Genomic DNA, 18,790 nt, shown 5'->3' on the forward strand with positions numbered 1-18,790 from the left:
GGTCGATTAGGGAAGATGTGGGAGTTGGAGGGGTCAGACTGGAGGCGCCAGAAAGCTCGGAGAATGGTGCGTTGGAGGGGTAGGGTGGTGGGATGGTAGGTGAGGGGAAAAGGGAGGTGGGAAACGGCAGGGCGGGTTCGGGGGAAGAGAGCAGATGCACGGTCCACGGAACGTGCTCTAGCAAGGGCGGTGTAGATGGTGGTGGGGGGATATCCACGTAGGCTAAAGTGGCAAGCCATGAGTTGAGACTGAGTCTCAAAGTCATGGCTGTCACTACAGAGCCTGTGTAGATGATATATATATATATTTATATGTGTGTGTGTGTATATATATATATATATATAATTAACAGGCGTTGTGATCTTTGCCTAACTGAACGCCTCGAAATCCTAACGGCTACAACACATCTTGTAAACAAAAAATACGAAAATAACCCTGTTTGTTTACACACTACAAAATTTTCATTTTCTTAGTATAATTAAATATTTACTTGGACAAAGTTAGCTCCATCTTCACCAAAACTTAGAGTTACTCCCCTTTACTTACACCACTGATGACATAAAACAATAATATCCGCTTGATTTAACAATATCCATGTGAGGAATGCGCTTGACTAAGATTGGAATTACGAACTTAAACAGCACCCACCCTACCTCTCCTTCGCAGAAATATTATTAACTCCGATTTCGACTAAAATGTAAGACTCACTATACCTTACCTCTATTCTCACACCACTATATGTATTCTTTTACATTAGTATATCCTCCACCTTTCCATACCTTCATCTCTCACACCATGCATTTAAACAAACTTCTCAGCATTCTGAAGAGATCTGCCAATTAAATTGGCAAATCGAAACGATCGTAAATGTAACATTACATAATCTCTACCTAATTGATTAAATTAATGGCTAACTAGTGCAATCGACCTGCTTCTTCCTGTGTTTGTTTCTCCATTCTCTACATGATTATATATATATATATATATGTAAAAATTTAAAGAAAGTGAAGTATTATTACTGTTATAAACAGTAATAATGAGGTGGCTAGCAAGTTTCTACCTATACAGGTACAAGATAAAGTAATTTAAGAAAAGTAGGGTAAATATACCCTTTGCTAAAAATCAAAGTGACAGCTTCAAAAAACCACCATAAATTTTACAATAAATATATACATGAGCAATGCTATGAATATTTTTAGAAATAGGCTTACCTCTGAATGGAATACAAAGATAAGTAATAGATATCCCAATATCAATTGATTTCATGCTCTGCATGATAAACATGCTTTTAAAATATTCATTGCATTACTCATGAGTATATTTATCATAAAATTTATGGTGGTTCTTTGAAGCTGTTGCTTTGATTTTTAGCAAGGTGTATATTTACCCTACTTTTCTTATTGTACCTGTATAGGTAGAAACTTGCTAGCCACCTCATTATTACTGTTTATAGCGGTAATAATACTTCACTTTCTTTAGATTTTTATTGTTTATGATAGCTTCTTTTAAACGGGGTGGGACATTTAAAGTTAGAAATGCACATGAGTTGACATAATGAACATTTTAGAGATAGATGTCAAATACTGTTTCCAACCGATGATTGCAAAGCTTGTTTATCATGCAGAGCATGAAATCAATTGATATTGGGATATGTATTACTTATCTTTGTATTCCATTCAGAGGAAAGCCTATTTAAAAAAATATTCATTGCATTGCTCGTGTGTGTATTTATCGTAAAATTTATGGTGGTTTTTTTGAAGCTGTCGCTTTGATTTTTTTCCTAAATTATCATTTATATATATTTATAAAAAGTTGATGTTTTAACTCCATCACAACTCAGTTTCCCATTATCATATTATATGCAGGAATATTGATGAATATTCAGGAATATTAAGATGAATGTACACTGCTGGTAATACATAAGTTAGGTTGATTTTCATTGGCCAAGAATGATCATGTGGAAGGTTGTGTCATGCCCTAGCTGGTCCTATTAGTAGTAGTGGGTACCTGCTTGTGAATTTATATTCATTTGCTACTACTGTGTAGGAAAGTATGCTGCAGTCAGTTGACTTAAGGCAGAAGGAACTATGCCTTGTTTGCTATACCTCTGAATTTAAGTTTGTGATTTATGCAACAATGCTGGAGAAAACTTAATTCAAATCAGACAATTTGTGAAATAGATATATCTTGAAACTGATTACCCCATCATTAAAAGTTGCACATTCATTGATAAAAAACAGATTTAAAATTATTTCTTGCTTTCTACATTTTCATAGAAATCATACATTCAACATCATCATCACAGGAGTATAATGACTCCAATAAAGCAATTAACCTCTTATGAAGACAAGATATGGTTGTCTGGAGAAAGCTGTCCAATTTTCATCAAAATTTTGTATAATGTATTTTTTCCTTTGACAAAAAACTATTTTATTGCATTTAATAATGATAGATGAAAATAGTTTGTCAATATCACAACAAACTGACTGAAATTCAGTTGCAAAGTGGGTGAAATTATGACCAAGATTGAAGAAGTTGGAAATTAATTTTTTGGTGTAGAATCACTTGTTGCACAGCACTTGTAAAACTATTTTTCCAAAGTGAATATGATTTGTATAATTAGGATAATATAAATGTATTCCTTTTTGTTACACATCATTATCATGAAAGTCTAAAGAAAAGAATTAAAATAATATATACCATGTTTCAAAATTAACTAAAAGTAGAATAGTTATAGAAATTTATGTTACAAGAGTTGTTGTTAAACAACAACTCTTGTTGTTAGCCCTGATCAAATAGACTTATGATCAAATGAACTTCCACTATGACCATCTTGCTTTTCTCTATATTAAGGCCTAAATTTAGATTTATCCTTAATTTGAGACAGTAGCGTGTTAGCTGGAGGCAATTTGACTACTATTTCTTGTAGGTCAAGCATCTGCATAAAGTTTCCCTCAATTGGTGAAATTTGTATCAGTAGTTGAGGTGTTGGTGCTGGTGCTAATGATAGTTATTGTACCAATGTTGGTGATTGAAGTAATGATAGTAGTGGTTTTGGTATTGTTGTAATGGTGATGGTGGTGACGTGTCAGTATTCTGACTTTAACCTAACCTCACCTCAAAAATTATAGCCTCTGGTGTTGTCACCTGAAGAATTGTCACCCTGACAAAGTCTAAGACACTTGGTTCTCAACCATTTTTTTTACCTATTGATTGCTTTTTTACTTGGATGAATTCTCCTAGCCATTTGATGTTTAAAAAATCATATCATATTCTTATTATTAAATATTATTAGGAGTTGTATTAAAAAAAATCGTTAAAATATTTTGTGTATTGTAGATGTATAACCAATTTATTGCCAGTAAATTTTAACAATAAAATCTTATATGGACCTCCAAGGGTTATATGGACCCCAGTTGAGAAACAACTGGTCTAAGGTAATGATTCTTCAGGTAGTGCTTCATATAAAATAAAGGGAGACTTGCTGAAAGTTGAAGAGGTTGGCATCAACAACTTTACATTCTTTTGCAAAGAAATTGAAGCCTTCTTTGACCCAATCAAGCATCAAAGTATTAAAACATTTGAGGTAACATAAAAGGAGAGAATCACAAAAGTAGTAGGAAACTATGAACAAAGTTGATTTTCATGACAAAACCGCAAAACATTGACATTTAACACCTCATGACTTACTGTTTTGACCCATTACTAATAACATTCGCCAAAGAACAAAGTACATACTCTCATATAAGCATCAAGACTACAGTAAGATATAGTTGTGCCACTGTAATTAATCAAAATCCAGCGAGACAGCACAAACCAGAAATGACCAAGGAAGAAGTTTCTCATTGCAGGTGATAATAAAAGTGATTTGTGGAATATCTTTTTCATACCTGGCAGAAGTACCTAGCAGATATGTTTATGAATGTAATAGCATAATTTGCACATGCAAAAAAGTGCCATGCTCTTTCAAGGAATCATGGGGTAGTGAAGGCATTACTTGCACTGGAATTCCAATGTGACCATGAAGAAATGGACACTTAGTAATTCTTACATGCAAAATATGTTATGCTTAAAAAAAAGCATCTTTACCACTTGACATTATTAACATCCACATCAATTCCACTAGTTGTGATTATATAGAGTATGGACACTGATGTGTTCATTATCAATATGGAATGTGCACAGAAGTTTACAGTACTTTTTCTCTTCCACATCACTTGTAGTGACAAAGTCCACAATCTTAAAATCAAGTCACTTTGCAGTATTCTACAATAATTTCAGTATTCTATAATTTCAGTTGTTATCACACCTGTTATTAGAAAAACCTGAAAATAAGTATTCAAATAGCATATGGTCTATAACTTACTTGCTTAGATTTAAAATAGGTGTTTGGCTGTTGACCATTTAATATTTGTTTAAAATTTTGACACAAGGCCAGCAATTTTGGAGGAAGGGGTTAAGTTGATTATGTTCCACTGGTGTTCATTTTATCAACCTCGAAAGGATGAAAGGCAAAGTCGACCTTGGCAGAATTTGAACTGAAAACATAAAGATGGGCGAAAATGCTGCTAAGCATGTTGCCCAGCATACTAATGATTCTGCCAGGTCATCACCCTGTTGACCATGGAATGTTAAAGGCATTGATATAAAGGCATTTACATATAGGTATACTTGTCATAATTCTCATGCGTTCCCAACAATTATAAATTGTAATTCTCTAAATCCTTGTAACACTCTCTCTCCCTATTTTCCTTTGTCTTATAACTTATGTCTCCAGCTCTTTGTCATGATTTTCCCCAATGATAAAGTCTTTCAAATCTCTTCCTCTCTTTCTCTCTGTTTGCCTCACTCATGTCTTCTTACTGCTATTTCTATTTCTTGTAGCAAATGCTAGCTATTTATTTGACCACTTCTGGCTGTAGATTATATAAAGAACCCTTCGTACATGGTTTTCCTAAACTTTCACATCACTTGCTCTGCTATTGACATTATCATACCACATGAAATGACTAGCAGTTAAGCTAAGAAACTTCTCTAGTTTTTAATTGTTCATCATTCATTCATTTAACTTGTAATACTAACATACTTGAGTTAAAATAACCTTAAGAACTTTCGTAACTTGTAATTTGTTAATTTTTCAAATAACTTTCAAATATTATCTCTTTAAATACTTGCTATAATTTTCATTAATTTTTCAAATAACTTTCAAATCGTATCTCTTTAAATACTTGTCATAATTCTTATGTGTTCCCAACTATCATAACTTGTAATTCTCTAAATCCTTGCAACACTCTCTCTCTCTCTGTTTTGCTTTATCTTATAACTTGTGTATCCACCTCTTTGTCATGATCTCCCCCAGCGATAAAGTCTCTCCCTCTCTCTCTTATGTCTTCCTACTGCTATTTCTATTTGTTGTGGTGAAGCTGGCCATTGCTTGTTCACAATGCACCCATCCATTCCCGCCTCCACCACCTATGCCAGAAATCTCTTCTCTCATATTGGAAACCTCTTCTCTCATACCAGAAATCTCTTCTCTTATACCAAAACCCCTACAGAGCTCTGCTTCAACAGAAATCTCTTCTCTTATACTGAAAACCCCTACAGGACTCTGCCTCACTTCTGTACCAGAAGACCTGCATACCTCTGTCCCTCCCTTCTCACCACCAACAATCATCCACACTATTACATGCACCAAAAGGAGATGTATTACTTAGTGAATTAACAGACCACCTACTTCTTTCTTTCTCTTTCTCTCTATATACAATGGACTAACTAATAGCAACTCATTTACTTACTTAATCTAAATATTGACATATCTATATTTGCAGCAGTAACGCTTATATTTCCAACGTTCATAACACTTATACTTACAATGCTTACATTACACTCACCCCCAATAGAGGCAACAGTTTTAATATATTTGAATGATGATAGGTTAAAGCAAGAACAACTGTTGTGACATGCCTGTTATCAAACGATCACTGAAACCTTTTCAGGTGCTGAATACCATCACTCCTTCCCATGTTACCACCCACAGCCCTTTCCCAGTTTTCAGAGTTGGCACTGTCAATGTAGGCACATTAAAAGGTAGGTCTAGCAAGATTGTTCAGATGCTTGAATAGAAGCATGTTGATGTATGTTGCATCCAAGATTTAAGATGGAGAGGAGCTTCAGCCAGGTTCCTCACAGGCAAGACATATAAGTATACAATCTTCTGAGGGTGACAGAGTAGGTGGTGTGGACATACTTCCTGCAGAGAAATGGGTGCATAAGGTCAGAATGTGTGATAGAGTGCTTAAGCTCAGGCTAATGTTGCAGAATAGTATAACAACAGTTATCTCTGCCTATGCCCCACAAGCAGGCCTACCAAATGAACAGAGGGACTACTTTTATGATATTCTTCTGCAGGCTACCTCAAAGATGAGTGACAATGATCTCATCTTTGTGGTTGGGGATTTCACTAAGCATGTTGGACGGGAACCTGATATATTCCATAGAGTACATGGGGGCCATGGAATTGGTTCCTGAAATGAAGAGGGAGCAAGACTACTGGAGTTCTGTGATGCAAAATAACCTATTGATCTGCAGCATCAACTTCAGGAAGCCAGCCAGACATCTGATAACCTACCAATCAGGTGACTGTGTTAGCCAGATTGATTACATTCTCACCAGTCAACAGGATGATTAGTTGCTCTTAAATACAACGACCCTCCCTGGTGAAGAATGTACCCCCCAGCATAGACTAGTCACAAGTGACTTTAGACTCCAGGCCAGAAGAAAACCGAGAAGCAGACCAATCTGGTAAAGAAGGATTTGGAAGCTTACAGACCCTTCATATGGTCAAAGATTTAGGGAATCCTAATTGAGAAATTTGATGAGAGGGAGTAGGAGCTACAGACATGTGACATAGAGGGCAACTGGGAATTCCTATGGGACAGCTTGCTGAGTGTCTCAGCAAAGTCCCTTCCTAACCTAGGGTGATGTCCCTTCCTAACCTAGGGTGATGTGGTAGTGGAATGATGCTGTAAACAGGGCCATTAGAGCAAAGAAACTTGGAAGGGTGGAAGAGTGGGGCTATCAGGGAACTGTATCAGATAGTAAGAAGAAAAGTTGGGAGACAGGTATATCTAGCCAAGGGAGAAATGGAAAAGAAGAAGTTTGCCTATGTTCAGCAACGAGAGGACCAAAGACTTGAAGTGTTTCGGATTGAAAGACAGTGTGTGAGAGAAAATTATGATGTCATAAGAGAGAAATGTGACTGCATGGATGATGGTGCACTTGCATTTAATGATTCTGCAAAGAAAGAGGCTTGGAAATGCTATTATGAAAGACTGGTGAACGTGGAGAATAAATGGGAGGAGGAGAGTCTGCCATATATTAACCCAGTTGAGGGACCAGTTACCCAAATCGAAAGTACCTTGGTAGATAAAGCAATTAAGGATATGAAGTCAGGGAATGCCCCTGGTCCATCAGGAATCACTGCTGAGATGCTTAAAATATCTGGTGGTGTGGATCATGGTCTAGTCACCCATATTGTAAATCAGGTGGTTCATGAAGGAGTCACACCCAATGACTGGTGTAGCAGTACCATAGTCAACTACTACAAAGGTGAAGGTGATGCCTTAGATAGAAATAACTACAGAGGTATCAAACTGTTGGATCAGGTGATAAAAGTTATGGAGAGAGTCATAATCCAACTAATTAGGGAAAGAGAGTTAGTCTAGATGAGAAGCACCACTGGTGGTATATTTCTGGTAAGGCAGCTTCAGGAGAAATACCTAGCCAAAGATAAACCTCTGTACTTGGCTTTTGTTGACTCGGAGAAAGCCTTTGACAGAGTACCCCAACCCCTTATCTGGTGGTCAATGCAGAAACTAGGGATAGATGTGTGATTGGTGAGAGCTGTACAAGTCTTGTACAGGGACACTACCAGTAAGGTGAGGATTGGCAACGAGTACAGCACAGAATTCAGGGTACAAATAGAGGTTCACCAAGGATTGGTCCTCATCCCCCTCTTGTTTCTCCAGGCAATAACAGAGGAATTTAAGACAGGCTGCCTCTGGGAGCTCCTCTATGTTAATGACCTTGTTCTTATAGCTGAATCACTGCCAGGCCTAGAAAAGAAGTTTCAGGTATGGAAGCAAGGTCTAGAATCAAAGTGCCTTAGAGTTAACCGAGCAAGAACCAAAATCTTAGTTAGTAGGAAGGTAGACAAATCACAAATCCCTTCAGGTAGATTGCCCTGCTTGATCTGTAGAAACTCCATAAGATGCATCCAGTATAAGCTTTGGGCACATAAAAGGTGCAGCAATATCAGAGGAAGATTAACAGGGAAAATAGATTTTGTATGTGGAAGATGCACAGGTACAATAAACACTGAAAATGTACAGAAAATTGACTCCATCAATTGCCAGTTGGATAAGCTAATAGATAGCTTCCATTATCTAGGTGATCAAGTTAGTAGTGGTGGTGGATGCTCTGAGAGTGTAGCTGTGAGAATAAAATTAGGCTGGGGAAAGTTCAGAGAGCACCTACCTCTGCTGGCAACAAAGGGCTCTCTCTCAAAATGAAAGGCAGATTGTATGATGCCTGTGTGCATACAGCTATGCTACATGGTAGTAAAACATGGGCTGTGACAGCTGAGGACATGCTTAGGCTTGAAGGAAATGAAGCCAGCAAGCTTTGCTGGACGTGCAATATCAGTGTGCATGTTCGACAGAGTGTAAGCATCTTTAGAGAAAAGTTAGGCATACGAGGCATCAGATGTGGTGTGCAAGAGAGATGTGGTGTGCAAGAGAGATGTGGAGTGCAAGAGAGATGTGCTGTGCTGGTATGGTCATATGATTTGTATGAATGAAGATAGCTGTGTAAAGAAGTGCCAATCTCTAACTGTGAAAGGAACCCATTGTAGAGGTAGATCCTGGAAGAGACTGGATGAGGTGGTGAAGCATAATCTTTGAACTCTGGGCCTCACAGAGGCAATGACTAGTGACTGAGATCTTTGGTGATATCTGCACTTGAGAAGACCAGTAAAGCCCATGTAACTGGCACCCATGCCAGTGGCACGTAAAAAGCACCTTTTGAGCATTGGGCTTCATGGAAGCAAAGTGGCTGAGCTCCTTTCAAGTGTTGGGCCTCATGAAAGCAATGACCAAGACCTTTGGCATGAGTGTTAGGCCACGGAGGCAATGACCAAGACCTTTGGCATTATGTTGTGCTTGAGAAAAAGACCCATCAAGCTGAGCAAAATCACAGTTGTGGCAGATAACAGCGTCACGCAAATGGTACCTGTACTGGTAACATGTAAAAGCACCCATTACACTCTCAGAGTGATTGGCATTAGGAAGGGCATCCAGCCATAGAAACCATGCCAAATCAGACTGGAGTTTGGTGCAGCCTTCTAGCTGTCAGCCCCAGTCAAGCCGTTCAACCTATGCCAGCAGGGACAACAGACATTAAATGATGATGATAATGATGTATTCAATACTCTTTACGTGTTTTAAAAAATTGTGACCTTTCATAATCATTATTGTTTAACATCTGCTTTTCATGCTGGCATGGATTGAACTGTTTCACATGTAGCTTGCCAGCTGAAAGCTGTCCAGACTACAATTGTCTGTTGTGGCATGGTTTCTATGGCTGGATGCCCCCCACCCACCATGCCAACCACTTAACAGAGTGTGCTGAGTGGTTTTTATGCGCCACCAGCATGGGTGCATTTACACAGCACCAGCATGGGTGTGTTTATACAGCACCTGAAAAGACAAGCCTGTATGTGTGGAAGACAGCAATTTTACTTAGCTTGATGCATCTTATCAAGTACAGGAAATCGCCACATTTCCTGGTCTCGTGTTATTTCCTGATCCTTTATCACCACTTTGTCCCATGTCTTCCTGGGCCTACCACTTCCACAGGTATCCTCTACAATTAGGGCTCAGCACTTCTTTATGCAGCTGTCCTCATCCATACACATCACATGACCAAACCAGTAAAATCTTTTTCTTGCACACATCTGATGCTTCTTATACCCAGTTTTCCTCTTAAATCATTTACACTCTGTTGTGCATACACACTGACATTACCCATTCAGTGGAGCAAGCTAGCTTCATTTCATTCAAGCCTTTGCAAGTCTTCTGTAGTCAAAGCCCATGTTTCACTGCCATGTAACATAGCTGTATGTACACAGGCATCACACAATCTGCCTTTCACTCCGAGGGAGAGGCCCTTAGATACCAACAAAGGTAGAAGCTCTTTGAATTTTGCCCAGCCTGTTCTTACTCTAGCAACTACACTTTCAGAACTTCTACCACTGCTAACTTGGTCTCCTGGGTAACAAGCTAACTACTAATTCTAATGATCCCCTGAGCACTTGAAGGAGTCTATTGTCTGTGCATTTTTAGTGCTTATTGTACCTGCACATTTGCTACACGCAAAGACTATATTCTCAGTTAACCTTCCTGTGATGCATCCAAAGCTTGCACTGTGTACAACATATGGAGTTGCTACTAACACCCTTTTTACATATTGAGCAGGGCCATCTCCCAGAAGAGACTTGTGAGATGTCTATTTTCCTACTTACTAGGACTTTGGTTTATGCAAAATTAACTCTAAGGTCCTTAGATTCCAGGCCTTGTTTCCACACCTGAAATTTCTTCGCTTGGCCAGATTTCTTTTTTCTTTATTCCTGATAGCAAGAAACAGCTCTATAAGCAAGTTCACTACAGCCATTTCATATTTATTCTGCTTCTTTAATTTAGTGTCTTTCAAATAAATTTTAATGCATGATAATGACAGCAACAGTTTGAGATTAATCTTAAAAATATGTATTTATGAAAATTGTAGAGCTTACCTGTAAACTTGTTGGAGATAATTTCATCAAACTTGAATCTGTTGGATTCTTTCCCTCAAATCCTGGCTATAATATTTTTAAAAAGTTACATTATAAATATTTCCCTTTTCAAGAATTAAAAGTAGTCTAAATATTTCTTTTGAATAAAAATGAGATTTTAAAAGAATTAGTGTACTTGTTAGCAATATAAAAATACCATAAATTTAATAAGTAAGTAAAAATAAGTTAGAAACATGAAAACATCATTTTACTACTTGCATAACAACCTATCAAAGATAATAACGTATTAAAGATAATAAATGATTCGACCTGAAATTGGTTAGTAGTATGGCCATGCTGAAGCAGCTGCTTTCATATGTCTTTCTTTCAGTGATGTAGGTTCATCTGGAAACTTTCACACTATCCAAGTATAGGTTGATTGTTTGAATTTATTGACATAAAGTACCTGTAGATCTTTTATAGTTTTTGGCAACATGTTCCAAAATTTTTCAGAGGTGATAATCATCCGCAAATGTGATCATGGGTATAACATATCTTATCTATTAGAGAAAATGTAGAGCACTTGCTAATATTTACATATAACACTGGGGAATGTAGTTGTCATTGTCTGCTGTTGGAGACATGTTTCCCAGTAAATTTGGGGTGCTGATTTAAAAAATGAAATCTGTTTTGCTCTATCACATCAAGATTTTTCACAAACTCTGTCCATTTTTCAACATTTCCAGTATTATCATCATTTCTAAGGATATATTTAGATGAAGCCAAATCTATCCTTAGAACTGATGTATGGAGCTTGACATAACTTTGAAAACATCGTTTTTCAATATCATTTAAAGTAAATGCATCTACAAAAGTGAAAACTAAGGTTATGATTTAAATAACTTCAGTAAATAAAAAGTATTAAACTTGAACAACTTACACTATTTTCAATATAACCAGTGTAAAATGCCATGATGATGACAGAAATGTCCTTTATACAATTAGATGTTAATAAACAACACATTTCTGTGGTTCTTGACATCATACATGTCTCATATTTGTGGAATTTGCTTATAGATATGCCCACACTATGTTTGATTTAGTGTGACCATCATTGCAAACCAGGTGAGACATGTTTTGTTGAACCTGTAAATATTTCCTATGAAAATTGCTATTTTAAATGCACCTTTAATGTTTCAATTGTGAGATCACAAGGGTCAAGGTCATCTTTTGTCAAGCAGCATGGAAAGCAGATGTTAAACAGTGATGATGATGATGATCAAAAAACTGAAGAAAAAACTTCATGGTATGTATGTTCTTTATGAAACTTTGCATCTGTTTATAACTGTTGACAATTCTGAAAATTCTTTTCCTGGGTGACAAATGTTTTGTATTTCAGAAATATGACCAGTTATGAGAGAAGAAAATGCAAAAACAACCCTGATGTCTTCTGCTATATTTGTGAATGTTACACTTTACCCATTCAGCGAAACAAAATCACAGATTTTGTAAAGAAAGCTGACCTTACTTACTTTGGAATACAACTGGGTGATCAAGACAAATCCTGGGCAATCCATATAATGTTTAACTCTTTAGCATTTACGTTAGTTTGTCAAATGTAATATTTATTTCTTCCTTGTTTTGAATTATACATGCATTATCTTATGGCTTTGAGATTTCAATTATGGGATTATTTACTTTTAGTATGATATTGTAGGGTAAGTGTGAGAGACTGCATTTGGCCAGTTTGAACATAAAACAAATAGAATATTTTGGCAGGATACGGTTGGTTTAAATGTTAAAGAGTTAAAACATTCGTTGAAACACTGAGACAGTGACTGTTTCAAATACTTAAGCAGTAAGTTTCCAGCTTTGTCTTGTGAAAAAATTATGATTGGTATGTTTGACAGGTCACAGATTGGGTGACTATTGCAGGATGAGCAATTTTTTGGAGACTGAAAAGAAGCATGGAATGCTTTTGTTGCAGTCATATCTGGTTTCCAAGGAAACAGGAAGTCATCAAATTATGAAGAACTTAACTTGTTAACCAGTTTTCAAGCACTGGTCTGCAACATGAGTGCATTTCCTACACAGTCGTCTGAACTACTTCCCTGAAAATCATAGTGCAATAAGTGATGAGCAAGGAGAAAGACTCCACTAAGACATTGAGACCATGGAGACTAGGTATCAAGGCAGGTGGAACACAAACATGATGGTTGACTACTGCTGGTCTCTGCAAAGCAATAAAGAGAAAGTTCACTCCTTAAGTAGCTGAAACACCAGTTTGATAGAAATATCTATCCTAAAATGTGTAATTAAACATTTTGTGTAATATATTTGTTAAACAATTGAATTTAATGGCAAAATTGACATTTTTTTTTATTAAAAAAAAGGAATTCCTGTTTAATAAAAACTTGATGTGATGAATATTTCTGAGGGCCTTTCTGATCCCAGCACCATTAAAGACAACTAAAAAGTTTTTGAAAATGTTCCCCAGTGTTATCAATAAAATGATAAAATAATAAAATATAATTGTGCTTATATACAGAGAGTAAGCTGTAGAAAAACAACTGAGCATGATAGAAGAAAACTGAATGTAGTTTTGAAATCAGCATGCCAATTTTAGCCTATATCAAGTGAAAAAGCAAACTCAGCAGAAATTATGTTCAAAATTGTTCTCCTGTGTTATCTTTTCAGATAACAACAAGGCTGTTGAATAATTTATAAGAAAGAAACTGATTATTTTCATAGAGGATTATTTTTCATCGTTTCTATATAGCTGGAAGCTGTTTCAAATAGTATTATAACTTGATATTAAGAGAATTACTCAACCAATCAAACGCACATGTGATATGCCTATACTTTGCAAAATCAGTCATATGCTAATATCTCACAAGGTGACCTCTGAGTGGTCATGTAACTTTATAAGTGAGAGAAATCAAGTTGTTGCAGTCAATGTTATCCTTTCAAGAAAGTTGAGAATTCTGAGTGGAGTGCCTCAAATAACCATCATGGGGCCATTACTGCTTTTAATAACACTTTCAGGCATATCCTCAATAATTAATACATCTTCTCTCATTAGCTATGCTGATTATACTAAATTACCAAAGTTAATCAGGTCTTTATTGATGTATGTAATCTATGAAATTTTGATTATGGTTAAAGCTGTTTAGCCCAAGTTAGCTCTGACTGAAGTGACCTAAGATCAAGTCATTCAAGCCATAACCATCCTATCTTTATTTTTCAGGAATAATGAGTATGCCTTTGATTATATTATCCATTTTTTTTTAAACAGTAAGTGTGGTTTAAAGGTGATTTGACTACTATTTCAAGCACATTGAGAAATCACTATTGCTAACACTAGCAGAGTGGTTGTTGTCTATTTGGACATGTGTTGATGCATCATATTCAGTTATATCAGAGTTGTTACAGTTATCAGTTAGTGCATTAGTATTAGTATCATTAATACTCATTTCCCCAGCTTTCACACCCCTACTACTATATATGCTTGCTGGATTAGGGTTATTTATATCAACATTAGGGAATCATGTACCACTAACATTAGCAGCATGCTTGTAGCAGCTACTTGATAATAATAATGTTAGCTATTATAGTAATGTTACTCGGTCACTGAGTCATTCAATTAGTTTTAATACTACACCTAGCTTATATAGTAATAGTGATCATAGTTGCCTGGTGATCACTAGAATGTGCAACTGTTATAGCAAAAATACCTGTCGACTTAATAATATCAATTTAGCTAGGAATATAGTTTACAAGTGTGATTTAATAATTTGCACTAACACCTTCATTTATATAGGCACCAAATGTTGCGACTTCAAATCCAGATAGCATAATCATCTTTTGTCATTTCAATATTGCAATGAAGCTTGCATCACATTCCTAGCAGAAAAGGTGTGGCAATTAAAGGATAATAATACTCAGCTTGAAATTACCTGGAATGTAGTTAGGAAAGCATCACCATATTTAAATAACAGGTACAGCTCTATGCTGTGCTGTGCCAAACTATATGAGATATTAAAATACCCGGGCAACTTGCTTAATAAGACAAAAGAACTTAAAATGAAATGTTTAAATCATAGTAAAAGGACATCCACATACTTCAAACCTGTTACATAATGTTTACCGATACCAGACTATCTCTCCTGGAAATTAATCCTGTTAATTCTATAATTCGCTAACTCTTATTGTACCCATGTTACTGTTATATATTTTGTCAATCACATCATCATCATCATTTAACGTCTGCCTTCCATGCTAGCATGGGTGGGACAGTTTCACAAGAGCCAGCCAGGCAGAAGCCTGCACCAGACTTCTGTAACTGTTTTAGCAAGATTTTTACAGCTGGATGCCCTTCCTAACACCAACCACTCAGCAGAGATGTAGATTGGTTTGTTGAGATAGGGTGAGGGAAAGTTTTCTTGTTATGAATGTGTGGAACACACAGTTCAGGGGCTAGCAGATAGCAATAATACAGTGAGACAGGGCGTGTGGGTAGAACACACAGGTCGAGGGCAAGCAGAGATCAATGATACAGTGGCACAGGGCCAAGAGGACAGGATTGGGGAGTGGGAGGTAAGCATAGTGCATGAGGTGGAAATGTGAGGAAGAGAAGAGATGTAGAGACGTAGTTTGGTTTGTTGTGGTAGAGTGTATGAGAAGTTTCTTTTTAAGTCTGGGTGGGACACAGCGCTTCTAGAACTCACTTTCACTGATGTGGATGGTTCTTCTCAAGAACTTCATATTGCCAGACAACTCAGTCCATTGTCATTTACTCCATGAGGTCCAATTTCCTGAGATCGGTCCTTACCACTTCATCCCACATCTTCCTGGGTCTCCCTTTTCTGCAGGTACCATCCACTTTCAGTGATTGGCACTTCTTTATGCAGCTGTCCTCATTCATACACATCATATGTCCAAACTGTCTTCTTTCTTGCATGCTACATTTGATTCTTCTTATGCCCAACTTTTCTCTCAATACATTTGCACTTTGCTGTACATGGGTATTGATGTTGCACATACAATGGAGCATACTACCATCGTTTCTCTCCAGTCTATGCCTGTCTTCTGCATTCAGACCCCATGTCTCACTACCATGGAGTATAGCTATTCACATACAAGCATCATATAGTCTACCTTTCACTCTGAAAGAGAGTCTTTTGTTGCCAACAGAGGTAATAGTTCTCTGAACTTCCTCCACCCAAATTCTTGTTCTAGAAACAACACTTTCAGAGCATCCTCCACCATTGCTAATTTGGTCACCTAGGTAACAGAAACTATCAACAACCTCAGGAGAGCCTCCTGGGCATCTGAGAGAATCTAATTCCCATGTGCTCTTAGTGCATCTTGCTCCTGTGCATCTTGCTCCTGTGCATCTTGCTCCTGTGCATCTGCCACATACAAAGACGACTATAATATAATTGATATATAATGTATAACTTCATTCTAGGCATAACCTCCCTACTTCATTTATATTTATATTACCTTCTTTCACTTTCTAACTGAATACTGGATTCTCAAATTTTAATTCTAAATTGCCTTTTAATTCATCCTCTATATCTTATCTTTCTTCTTCTTTTTTACTTGTATGTACATACATTGTTTTTAAAAATATTATCTTTACCATTTATCTTTTACTTGTTTCAGTTATTTTACTGCAGCTATGCTGGGGAACTTCCTTGAAGGGTTTTAGTCAATCAAATCACTCCCAGGACTTATTTTTTAAAGCTTAGTACTTATTCTATTAGTCTCTTTTGTTAAACAGCTAAGTTATGGGGACATAAACACACCAACACTGTTTGTCAAGTGGTAGTGGGAGACAAACACAGACACAAAAACACACACACATAGATACACACACACACATGATGAACTTCTTTCAGTTTACATTCACCAAATCCAAATTTGATGACTGGCACGCATGCCAACCTCCCCTTCATTGGACACTAAACTCTGCTTGCGAAGACCTGTTGGGGCAAGTGAAATCAAAATCGTAATTGAACCATATTCAATAAACCATATTCGATGACCGGCACCTGAGCCAGTGGAGCACTAACAGCACCGTTCGAGCATGATCATTGCCAGAGCAGCTGTCTGGCTTCCGTACTAGTGGCATGTAAATAGCACCATTTGAGCGTGATTGTTACCAGTGTCGCTTTACTGGCACTTGTGCTGGTGGCACGTTAGAAAATCATTCGAGTGAGTTCATTGCCAGTGCCACTGGACTGGCTCTTGTGCAGGTGGCACGTAAAAAACACCATTTTGAGTGTGGCCATTGCCAGTACCGTGTGACTGGCACTTGTGTCAGTGGCAGGTAAAAGCACCCACTACACTCTCGGAGTGGTTGGCATTAGGAAGGGCATCCAGCTGTAGAAACTCTGCCAGATCAGATTGGAGCCTGGTGCAGCCATCTGGTTCACCAGTCCTCAGTCAAATAGTCCAAACCATGCTAGCATGGAAAGCGGATGTTAAATGATGATGATGATGATGATGATGATGATGATATATATATATATATATATATATATATATATATATATATATATATATATAATTATGTGTATTTCTTCTATCTTAATGAATAAAAATTCTTCTAATAGAATAAATGGGTTAATAGAAACCAATGTAGCAAAGAACACAAAATAACATATGTAGGAATAAAGTATGCAATTATAACATGCGTTTTCTCCATTCCTTAAATTCTTATATATATATATATATATATATATATAATAGAAATATGTTACAAAAAGAAAATAGAAACTACACATAGAAATGTAAGGGGAAAGTAAGCAGAAAAATAAGCGAAAATGCACATTGGAAATCAAAAAAAGTAAAGGTTTTTTATGAAAAGTAACGATAGAAATATACAATTAGATGAACTGAGGTAGGAATAAAGGTAATAAAAGCTATTATTGTGAGTTGTTAAAGAGATTCAAAAGCATACCGGTTTTGTAATATTACTAATCATTGCTCAGAATATACACCCAATACTGAACGGTGTCAGGTCTATTAGTCCCTTAGTAAAAAGACTATGTGTAAGGGAGGTAAGTAGTTCTGGATTTGGTGCAATTAAGGTAGATCGAGATCAGTAATGTGAATGGTGTATGGGAGTTAGCGATATTAAATGGAAGATTAGTAGTGTTCTATATTAAGTTCATATTTAGTTGAGGAAGATATTTATTGATGAAAATTGTCTCTTTATTCATTCTTTATTGTGTTGAGGTGTTCTGTGAACATTGATAGAAGGAAAAAATTAGGAAATTAGGATTAAGATTCCTCGCACACCTTTCTGTGTGTCCACTGACCTGTATCTGTCTGTATTGTGGGTGGCGGATTTGTTCTTTGTGGAGAGTGTTTCTTCGATGGAGTGATATTCCTGTTTGGCCAATATAACTATTACCACACCCTAAGCATGTAATGGAATAGATTAGATTTTCTGAGGCACAGGTGAAATTTGATTTAATCTTAAATATTACACCTTGTTTAAAGTGGAACTCTGAACCCTCCAAAAGGTGGCGGCAAGTACCACAGTTAGGTCGACCACATTTTTTCACTTTTGGTTCTGTTGTTGATGGATACAGTCTTGCGCTGGTTAATATTTTTTTCAGTGATTTAGATTGCATTTTACTTTTGATAATTTTGTGTGAGTCTAAAATTTTGTTCATTGTTTTATCTCTTGTGAGGATAGGTAGATTTTGGATGATAATGTTAAAGGCTTCGTTGCTTCTAGGGTTATGTGTGGAGAGGTATGGGAGTATTTTTAAGTCTGGTTTAGTATTTTGGTTGACTTCCCTTTATGTTTGTATGTCTATTTCCTTAGCTCACTTAATTCCATCATTTATTAAAGATATTGGGTAATGTCTTTTGATTAGTATTGATTTGAGTTCAAGGAGTCTTCATTCGTGAGTATAGGGGTCCAAAACTATGGTACAGATTCTT

General features: G+C 36.7%; 1 protein-coding gene and 1 long non-coding RNA gene across 2 annotated transcripts in view; one reads left to right on the top strand and one right to left on the bottom strand.

Annotated features, from left to right (window-relative positions):
* Positions 1-18,790, bottom strand: part of LOC106869597 (HORMA domain-containing protein 1) — a 660,018-nt gene that overhangs the window by 194,606 nt on the left and 446,622 nt on the right. The window contains exon 15 of the mRNA XM_089352345.1: positions 10,850-10,915. Within this exon, the coding sequence (XP_089208471.1) occupies positions 10,850-10,915 (66 nt within the window). The remainder of the gene's footprint in view (positions 1-10,849; positions 10,916-18,790) is intronic.
* Positions 138-13,177, top strand: LOC149135564 (uncharacterized). The gene is made up of 2 exons (XR_016241903.1): positions 138-697; positions 12,228-13,177. It is a non-coding gene; the product is annotated as an uncharacterized LOC149135564 (long non-coding RNA).

This window comes from Octopus bimaculoides, chromosome 5 (assembly GCF_046866305.1).
Source record: "Octopus bimaculoides isolate indiv1 chromosome 5, ASM4686630v1, whole genome shotgun sequence".
In the NCBI taxonomy this organism is placed as follows: domain Eukaryota; kingdom Metazoa; phylum Mollusca; class Cephalopoda; order Octopoda; family Octopodidae; genus Octopus; species Octopus bimaculoides.